The 9446-nt window shown below is 49.9% G+C and overlaps 1 protein-coding gene across 1 annotated transcript in view; it reads right to left on the bottom strand.

Moving 5' to 3' along the window:
• Nucleotides 1-652: 652 nt before the first annotated feature.
• LOC116376477 (mucin-2-like) overlaps nucleotides 653-9446 on the bottom strand; it is a 55077-nt gene continuing 46283 nt past the window's right edge. The window contains exons 4-9 of the mRNA XM_031836691.1: nucleotides 8097-9305; nucleotides 2931-4172; nucleotides 2734-2807; nucleotides 2668-2684; nucleotides 2028-2612; nucleotides 653-1859 (exon numbers count right to left, since the gene is read on the bottom strand). Coding sequence (XP_031692551.1) covers nucleotides 653-1859; nucleotides 2028-2612; nucleotides 2668-2684; nucleotides 2734-2807; nucleotides 2931-4172; nucleotides 8097-9305 — 4334 coding nt within the window. The remainder of the gene's footprint in view (nucleotides 1860-2027; nucleotides 2613-2667; nucleotides 2685-2733; nucleotides 2808-2930; nucleotides 4173-8096; nucleotides 9306-9446) is intronic.

Raw genomic sequence — 9446 nt, 5'->3', positions numbered from 1 at the left:
GGGAGCCACTGTGGTTGTAACAAGAGCTGTATTTGCCGCTGGTGCAGCTGTGATTGTCAACGGTGAAGCTGAGGTTGTTGTGGAAGCGTATGTGGTCGCTGTAAGTGTAGCTGTGGTTGTTGTTGAAGCTGCTGTTGTTGTTGAAACCATTGTTGCTGTAGGTGAATCTGTGGTTGTCGTTGGTGCAGCTGTGGTTGTTGTTGGAGTTGCTGTTGTTGTAGGAGCAACTGTAGTTGTAACAAGAGCTGTATTTGCCGCTGGTGCAGCTGTGATTGTCAACGGTGAAGCTGAGGTTGTTGTGGAAGCGTATGTGGTCGCTGTAAGTGTAGCTGTGGTTGTTGTTGAAGCTGCTGTTGTTGTTGAAACCATTGATGTTGTAACAGGAACTGTTGTTGCCGTTGGTGCAGCTGTGGTTGTTGTAGTAGCAGCTGGTGTTGTTGTTGGGGCTTCTGTTGTTGTTGGAGCTGCTGTTGTTGTTGAAGCCATTGTTGTTGTTACAGGAATTGTTGGTGCCGTTGGTGCATCTGTAGTTGTTGTGAGAGAAGCTGTTGTTGCTGTAGGTGCAGCTGTGGTTGTAGAAGTTGAAGGTGAAGCTGTGCTCATTGTGGTAGTGGCAGTTGTCGTTTTAGGTGGAGTTGTGGTTGTTGTTGGTTCAGCTGTGGTTGTTTTGGGAGCAGCTGGGGTTGATGTAGGAGCTGCTGTTGTTGTTTGAGCCACTGTTGTTGTAACGGGAACTGTTGTTTCCGTTGGTGCAGCTGTGGTTGTTGTTGGAGAAGCTGTTGTTGCTGTAGGTGAAGCTGTGGTTGTCGAAGGTGAAGCTGAGGTCAATGTGGAAGTGGCTGTTGTCACTGTAGGTAGAGCAATGGTTGACGTTGGTGCAGCTGTGGTTGTTGTGGGAGCAGCTGGGATTGATGTTGGAACTGCTGTTGTTGTTGGAGCAATTATTGTTGTAACAGGAACTGTTGTTGCCGTTGGTGCAGCTGTGGCTGTTGTTGATGAAGCTGTTGTTTCTGTATGTGAATCTGTCATTGTAGTTGATGAAGCTGTGGTTGTTGTGAGAGCAGCTGGGGTTGTTGTTGGAGAAGCTGTTGTTGCTGTAGGTGAATCTGTGGTTGTTCTTGGTGTAGCTGTGGTTGTTGTGGGGAAAGCTGTTGTTGCTGTAGGGGCAGCTGTGGTTGTTGAATGTGACACTGAGGTCGATTTGGAAGCCTCTGTGGTTGCTGTAGGTGGAACTATCGTTATTGTTGGTGCAGCTGTGGTTGTTGTGGGAGCAGCTGGGGTTGTTGAAGCTGCTGTTGTTGAAGGAGCCATTGTAGTTGTAACAGGAACTGTTGTTGCTGTTGGTGCAGCTGTCGTTGTAGTGGGAGAAGCTGTTGTTGCTGTAGGTGAATCTGTGGTTGTCATTGGTGCAGCTGTGTTTGTTGTTGTTGAAGCTGTTGTTGCTGTAGGTGAATCTGTGGTTGTCGTTGGTGCAGCTGTGGTTGTTGTGGGAGCCGCTGTGGTTGTTATTGTAGGAGCTACTGCAGTTGTAACAAGAGCTGTATTTGCCGCTGGTGCAGCTGTGGTTGTCGACGGTAAAGCTGAGGTTGTTGTGGAAGCGTTTGTGGTCGCTGTAAGTGGAGCTGTGGTTGTTGTTGAAGCTGCTGTTGTTGTTGAAACCATTGATGTTGTAACAGGAACTGTTGTTGCCGTTGGTGCAGCTGTGGTTGTTGTAGTAGCAGCTGGTGTTGTTGTTGGGGCTTCTGTTGTTGTTGGAGCTGCTGTTGTTGTTGAAGCCATTGTTGTTGTTACAGGAATTGTTGTTGCCGTTGGTGCATCTGTAGTTGTTGTGAAAGAAGCTGTTGTTGCTGTAGGTGCAGCTGTGATTGTAGAAGTTGAAGGTGAAGCTGAGCTCATTGTGGTAGTGGCAGTTGTCGATTTAGGTGGAGTTGTGGTTGTTGTTGGTTCAGCTGTGGTTGTTTTGGGAGCAGCTGGGGTTGATGTTGGAGCTGCTGTTGTTGTTTGAGCCATTGTTGTTGTAACGGGACCTGTTGTTTCCGTTGGTGCAGCTGTTGTTGTTGGAGAAGCTGTTGTTGCTGTAGGTGAAGCTGTGGTTGTCGACGGTGAAGCTGAGGTCAATGTGGAAGCTGTTGTTTCTGTAGGTGAATCTGTCGTTGTAGTTGATGAAGCTGTGGTTGTTGTGGGAGCAGCAGGGGTTGTTGTTGGAGAAGCTGTTGTTGCTGTAGGTGATTCTGTGGTTGCCGTTGGTGTAGCTGTGGTTGTTGTGGGAGCAGCAGGGGTTGTCGTTGGAGAAGCTGTTGTTGCTGTAGGTGAAGCTGTGGTTGTTGAATGTGAAGCTGAGGTCAATTTGGAAATAGCTGTTGTCACTGTAGGTAGAGCAATGGTTGTCGTTGGTGCAGCTGTGGCTGTTGTGGAAGCAGCTGGGGTTGTTTTGGGAGCAGCTGGGGTTGATGTAGGAGCTGCTGTTGTTGTTGGAGCCATTGTTGTTGTAAAAGGATCTGTTGTTTCCGTTGGTGCAGCTGTTGTTGTTGTTGGAGAAGCTGTTGTTGCTGTAGGTGAAGCTGTGGTTGTCGAAGGTGAAGCTGAGGTCAATGTGGAAGTGGCTGTTGTCGCTGTAGGTAGAGCAATCGTTGTCATTTGTGCATCTGTGGTTTTTGTGGGACCAGCTGGGTTTGATGTTGGAGCTACTGTTGTTGTTGGAGCAATTGTTGTTGTAACAGGAACTGTTGTTGCCGTTGGTGCAGCTGTGGCTGTTGTTGATGTAGCTGTTGTTTCTGTAGGTGAATCTGTCGTTGTAGTTGATGAAGCTGTGGTTGTTGTGGGAGAAGCTGTGGTTGTTGTGGGAGAAGCTGTGGTTGTTGTGGGAGAAGCTGTGGTTGTTGTGGGAGATGCTGGGGTTGTTGTGGGAGAAGCTGTTGTTGTAGTTTGATCAACTGTGGTTGTTGTGGGAGATGCTGGGGTTGTTGTGGGAGAAGCTGTTGTTGTAGTTTCTGCAGCTGTGGTTGTCGTTGGTGCAGCTGTGGTTGTTGAGGCCAGTGCTTCGGTTGTTGTTGCTGCAGCTTCTGTTGTTGTAGCTGCAACTGTGGTTGTTGTGGGAGAAGCTGTGGTTGTTGTGGGAGAAGCTGTGGTTGTTGTGGGAGATGCTGGGGTTGTTGTGGGAGAAGCTGTTGTTGTAGTTTGATCAACTGTGGTTGTTGTGGGAGATGCTGGGGTTGTTGTGGGAGAAGCTGTTGTTGTAGTTTGTGCAGCTGTGGTTGTCGTTGGTGCCGCTGTGGTTGTTGAGGCCAGTGCTTCGGTTGTTGTTGCTGCAGCTTCTGTTGTTGTAGCTGCAACTGTGGTTGTTGTGGGAGAAGCTGTGGTTGTTGTGGGAGAAGCTGTGGTTGTTGTGGGAGAAGCTGTGGTTGTTGTGGGAGAAGCTGTTGTTGTAGTTTGTGCAGCTGTGGTTGTTGTTGGAGCAGCTGTGGTTGTTGAGGCCAGCACTTCGGTTGTTGTTGATGCAGCTGTGGTGGTTGTAGCTGCAACTGTGGTTGTTGTGGGAGATTCTGTGGTTGTTGTGTGAGAAGTTGTGAATGTTGTGGGAGAAGCTGTGGTTGTTGTGGGAGAAGCTGTGGTTGTTGTGGGAGAAGCTGTGGTTGTCGTTTGTGCAGCTGTGGTTGTTGTGGGAGAAGCTGTGGTTGTTGTGGGAGAAGCTGTGGTTGTAGTTTGATCAACTGTGGTTGTTGTGGGAGATGCTGGGGTTGTTGTGGGAGAAGCTGTTGTTGTAGTTTCTGCAGCTGTGGTTGTCGTTGGTGCAGCTGTGGTTGTTGAGGCCAGTGCTTCGGTTGTTGTTGCTGCAGCTTCTGTTGTTGTAGCTGCAACTGTGGTTGTTGTGGGAGAAGCTGTGGTTGTTGTGGGAGAAGCTGTGGTTGTTGTAGGAGAAGCTGTTGTTGTAGTTTGTGCAGCTGTGGTTGTTGTTGGAGCAGCTGGGGTTGTTGAGGCCAGCACTTCGGTTGTTGTTGATGCAGCTGTGGTGGTTGTAGCTGCAACTGTGGTTGTTGTGGGAGATTCTGTGGTTGTTGTGTGAGAAGTTGTGAATGTTGTGGGAGAAGCTATGGTTGTTGTGGGAGAAGCTGTGGTTGTTGTGGGAGAAGCTGTGGTTGTCGTTTGTGCAGCTGTGGTTGTTGTGGGAGAAGCTGTGGTTGTTGTGGGAGAAGCTGTGGTTGTTGTGGGAGAAGCTGTGGTTGCTGTGGGAGATGCTGGGGTTGTTGTGGGAGAAGCTGTTGTTGTAGTTTGATCAACTGTGGTTGTTGTGGGAGATGCTGGGGTTGTTGTGGGAGAAGCTGTTGTTGTAGTTTCTGCAGCTGTGGTTGTCGTTGGTGCAGCTGTGGTTGTTGAGGCCAGTGCTTCGGTTGTTGTTGCTGCAACTTCTGTTGTTGTAGCTGCAACTGTGGTTGTTGTGGGAGAAGCTGTGGTTGTTGTGGGAGAAGCTGTGGTTGTTGTAGGAGAAGCTGTTGTTGTAGTTTGTGCAGCTGTGGTTGTTGTTGGAGCAGCTGGGGTTGTTGAGGCCAGCACTTCGGTTGTTGTTGATGCAGCTGTGGTGGTTGTAGCTGCAACTGTGGTTGTTGTGGGAGATTCTGTGGTTGTTGTGTGAGAAGTTGTGAATGTTGTGGGAGAAGCTGTGGTTGTTGTGGGAGAAGCTGTGGTTGTTGTGGGAGAAGCTGTGGTTGTCGTTTGTGCAGCTGTGGTTGTTGTGGGAGAAGCTGTGGTTGTTGTGGGAGAAGCTGTGGTTGTTGTGGGAGAAGCTGTGGTTGTTGTGGGAGATGCTGGGGTTGTTGTGGGAGAAGCTGTTGTTGTAGTTTGATCAACTGTGGTTGTTGTGGGAGATGCTGGGGTTGTTGTGGGAGAAGCTGTTGTTGTAGTTTCTGCAGCAGTGGTTGTCGTTGGTGCAGCTGTGGTTGTTGAGGCCAGTGCTTCGGTTGTTGTTGCTGCAGCTTCTGTTGTTGTAGCTGCAACTGTGGTTGTTGTGGGAGAAGCTGTGGTTGTTGTGGGAGAAGCTGTGGTTGTTGTGGGAGAAGCTGTTGTTGTAGTTTGTGCAGCTGTGGTTGTTGTTGGAGCAGCTGTGGGTGTTGAGGCGAGCACTTCGGTTGTTGTTGATGCAGCTGTGGTGGTTGTAGCTGCGACTGTGGTTGTTGTGGGAGATTCTGTGGTTGTTGTGTGAGAAGTTGTGAATGTTGTGGGAGAAGCTGTGGTTGTTGTGGGAGAAGCTGTGGTTGTTGTGGGAGAAGCTGTGGTTGTCGTTTGTGCAGCTGTGGTTGTTGTGGGAGAAGCTGTGGTTGTTGTGGGAGAAGCTGTGGTTGTTGTGGGAGAAGCTGTGGTTGTTGTGGGAGATGCTGGGGTTGTTGTGGGAGAAGCTGTTGTTGTAGTTTGATCAACTGTGGTTGTTGTGGGAGATGCTGGGGTTGTTGTGGGAGAAGCTGTTGTTGTAGGTTCTGCAGCTGTGGTTGTCGTTGGTGCAGCTGTGGTTGTTGAGGCCAGTGCTTCGGTTGTTGTTGCTGCAGCTTCTGTTGTTGTAGCTGCAACTGTGGTTGTTGTGGGAGAAGCTGTGGTTGTTGTGGGAGAAGCTGTGGTTGTTGTGGGAGAAGCTGTTGTTGTAGTTTGTGCAGCTGTGGTTGTTGTTGGAGCAGCTGTGGTTGTTGAGGCGAGCACTTCGGTTGTTGTTGATGCAGCTGTGGTGGTTGTAGCTGCAACTGTGGTTGTTGTGGGAGATTCTGTGGTTGTTGTGTGATAAGTTGTGAATGTTGTGGGAGAAGCTGTGGTTGTTGTGGGAGAATCTGTGGTTGTTGTGGGAGAAGCTGTGATTGTTGTTTGTGCAGCTGTGGTTGTTGTGGGAGAAACTGTGGTTGTTGTGGGAGAAACTGTGGTTGTTGTGGGAGAAGCTGTGGTTGTTGTGGGAGAAGCTGTGGTTGTTGTGGGAGATGCTGGGGTTGTTGTGGGAGAAGCTGTTGTTGTAGTTTGATCAACTGTGGTTGTTGTTGGAGCAGCTGTGGTTGTTGAGGCCAGCACTTCGGTTTCTGTTGCTGCAGCTGTTGTTGTTGTAGATGCAAATGTGGCTGTTATGGGAGAAGCTGTGGTCGTCGTGTGTGCTGCTGTGGTTGTTGTGTGAGAAGTTGTGAATATTGTTGGAGCAGTTGTAGTTGTTGTGGGGGAAGCTGTGGTTGTTGTGGAAGAGGCTGTGGTTGTTGTGGGAGAAGCTGTTGTTGTAGTTTCTGCAGCTGTGGTTGTCGTTGGTGCAGCTGTGGTTGTTGAGGCCAGTGCTTCGGTTGTTGTTGCTGCAGCTTCTGTTGTTGTAGCTGCAACTGTGGTTGTTGTGGGAGAAGCTGTGCTTGTTGTGGTAGGAGCGGTGGTTGTTGTGGGAGAAGCTGTTGTTGTAGTTTGTGCAGCTGTGGTTGTTGTTGGAGCAGCTGTGGTTGTTGAGGCCAGCACTTCGGTTGTTGTTGCTGCAGCTGTGGTTGTTGTAGCTGCAACTGTGGTTGTTATGGGAGAAGCTGTGGTTGTTGTTTGTGCAGCTGTGGTTGTTGTTGAAGCAGCTGTGGTTGTTGAGGCCAGCACTTCGGTTGTTGTTGCTGCAGCAGTGGATGTTGTAGCTGCAACTCTGGTTGTTGTGTCAGAAGCTGTGGTTGTTGTGGGAGACGCTGTGGTTGTTGTGGGAGAAGCTGTTGTTGTAGTTTGTGCAGCTGTGGTTGTTGTTGGAGCAGCTGTGGTTGTTGAGGCCAGCACTTCGGTTGTTGTTGCTGCAGCTGTGGTGGTTGTAGCTGCAACTGTGGTTGTTGTGGGAGATTCTGTGGTTGTTGTGTGAGAAGTTGTGAATGTTGTGGGAGCAGCTGTGGTTGTTGAGGCCAGCACTTCGGTTGTTGTTGCTGCAGCTGTGGTGGTTGTAGCTGCAACTGTGGTTGTTGTGGGAGATTCTGTGGTTGTTGTGTGAGAAGTTGTGAATGTTGTGGGAGAAGCTGTGGTTGTTGTGGGAGAAGCTGTGGTTGTTGTGGGAGAAGCTGTGGTTGTCGTTTGTGCAGCTGTGGTTGTTGTTGGAGCAGCTGTGGTTGTTGAGGCCAGCACTTCGGTTGTTGTTGCTGCAGCTGTGGTGGTTGTAGCTGCAACTGTGGTTGTTGTGGGAGATTCTGTGGTTGTTGTGTGAGAAGTTGTGAATGTTGTGGGAGCAGCTGTGGTTGTTGAGGCCAGCACTTCGGTTGTTGTTGCTGCAGCTGTGGTGGTTGTAGCTGCAACTGTGGTTGTTGTGGGAGATTCTGTGGTTGTTGTGTGAGAAGTTGTGAATGTTGTGGGAGAAGCTGTGGTTGTTGTGGGAGAAGCTGTGGTTGTTGTGGGAGAAGCTGTGGTTGTCGTTTGTGCAGCTGTGGTTGTTGTTGGAGCAGCTGTGGTTGTTGAGGCCAGCACTTCGGTTGACGTTGCTGCAGCTGTGGTGGTTGTAGCTGCAACTGTGGTTGTTGTGGGAGATTCTGTGGTTGTTGTGTGAGAAGTTGTGAATGTTGTGGGAGAAGCTGTGGTTGTTGTGGGAGACGCTGTGGTTGTTGTGGGAGAAGCTGTGGTTGTCGTTTGTGCAGCTGTGGTTGTTGTGGGAGAAACTGTGGTTGTTGTGGGAGAAGCTGTGGTTGTTGTGGGAGAAGCTGTGGTTGTTGTGGGAGATGCTGGGGTTGTTGTGGGAGAAGCTGTTGTTGTAGTTTGATCAACTGTGGTTGTTGTGGGAGATGCTGGGGTTGTTGTGGGAGAAGCTGTTGTTGTTGTTTGTGCAGCTGTGGTTGTTGTTGGAGCAGCTGTGGTTGTTGAGGCCAGCACTTCGGTTGTTGTTGATGCAGCTGCGGTGGTTGTAGCTGCAACTGTGGTTGTTGTGGGAGATTCTGTGGTTGTTGTGTGAGAAGTTGTGAATGTTGTGGGAGAAGCTGTGGTTGTTGTGGGAGAAGCTGTGGTTGTCGTTTGTGCAGCTGTGGTTGTTGTGGGAGAAACTGTGGTTGTTGTGGGAGAAGCTGTGGTTGTTGTGGGAGAAGCTGTGGTTGTTGTGGGAGATGCTGGGGTTGTTGTGGGAGAAGCTGTTGTTGTAGTTTGATCAACTGTGGTTGTTGTGGGAGATGCTGGGGTTGTTGTGGGAGAAGCTGTTGTTGTAGTTTCTGCAGCTGTGGTTGTCGTTGGTGCAGCTGTGGTTGTTGAGGCCAGTGCTTCGGTTGTTGTTGCTGCAGCTTCTGTTGTTGTAGCTGCAACTGTGGTTGTTGTGGGAGATTCTGTGGTTGTTGTGTGAGAAGTTGTGAATGTTGTGGGAGAAGCTGTGGTTGTTGTGGGAGAAGCTGTGGTTGTTGTGGGAGAAGCTGTGGTTGTCGTTTGTGCAGCTGTGTTTGTTGTGGGAGAAACTGTGGTTGTTGTGGGAGAAGCTGTGGTTGTTGTGGGAGAAGCTGTGGTTGTTGTGGGAGATGCTGTGGTTGTCGTTTGTGCAGCTGTGGTTGTTGTTGGAGCAGCTGTGGTTGTTGAGGCCAGCACTTCGGTTGTTGTTGCTGCAGCTGTGGTGGTTGTAGCTGCAACTGTGGTTGTTGTGGGAGATTCTGTGGTTGTTGTGTGAGAAGTTGTGAATGTTGTGGGAGAAGCTGTGGTCGTTGTGGGAGAAGCTGTGGTTGTCGTTTGTGCAGCTGTGGTTGTTGTTGGAGCAGCTGTGGTTGTTGAGGCCAGCACTTCGGTTGTTGTTGCTGCAGCTGTGGTGGTTGTAGCTGCAACTGTGGTTGTTGTGGGAGATTCTGTGGTTGTTGTGTGAGAAGTTGTGAATGTTGTGGGAGAAGCTGTGGTTGTTGGGGGAGACGCTGTGGTTGTTGTGGGAGAAGCTGTGGTTGTCGTTTGTGCAGCTGTGGTTGTTGTGGGAGAAACTGTGGTTGTTGTGGGAGAAGTTGTGAATGTTGTGGGAGAAGCTGTGGTTGTTGTGGGAGATGCTGGGGTTGTTGTGGGAGAAGCTGTTGTTGTAGTTTGATCAACTGTGGCTGTTGTTGGAGCAGCTGTGGTTGTTGAGGCCAGCACTTCGGTTGTTGTTGCTGCAGCTGTGGTTGTTGTAGATGCAACTGTGGTTGTTATGGGAGAAGCTGTGGTTGTCGTTTGTGCAGCTGTGGTTGTTGTTGGAGCAGCTGTGGTTGTTGAGGCCAGCACTTCGGTTGTTGTTGCTGCAGCAGTGGATGTTGTAGCTGCAACTCTGGTTGTTGTGTCAGAAGCTGTGGTTGTTGTGGGAGACGCTGTGGTTGTTGTGGGAGACGCTGTGGTTGTTGTGGGAGAAGCTGTGGTTGTCGTTTGTGCAGCTGTGGTTGTTGTGGGAGAAACTGTGGTTGTTGTGGGAGAAGTTGTGAATGTTGTGGGAGAAGCTGTGGTTGTTGTGGGAGACGCTGTGGTTGTTGTGGGAGAAGCTGTGGTTGTCGTTTGTGCAGCTG

This window comes from Oncorhynchus kisutch, linkage group LG12, assembly GCF_002021735.2.
Source record: "Oncorhynchus kisutch isolate 150728-3 linkage group LG12, Okis_V2, whole genome shotgun sequence".
In the NCBI taxonomy this organism is placed as follows: Eukaryota; Metazoa; Chordata; class Actinopteri; order Salmoniformes; family Salmonidae; genus Oncorhynchus; species Oncorhynchus kisutch.
Note: the sequence above shows the minus strand (reverse complement) of the source record. Positions and strands in the feature narration are given on the sequence as shown.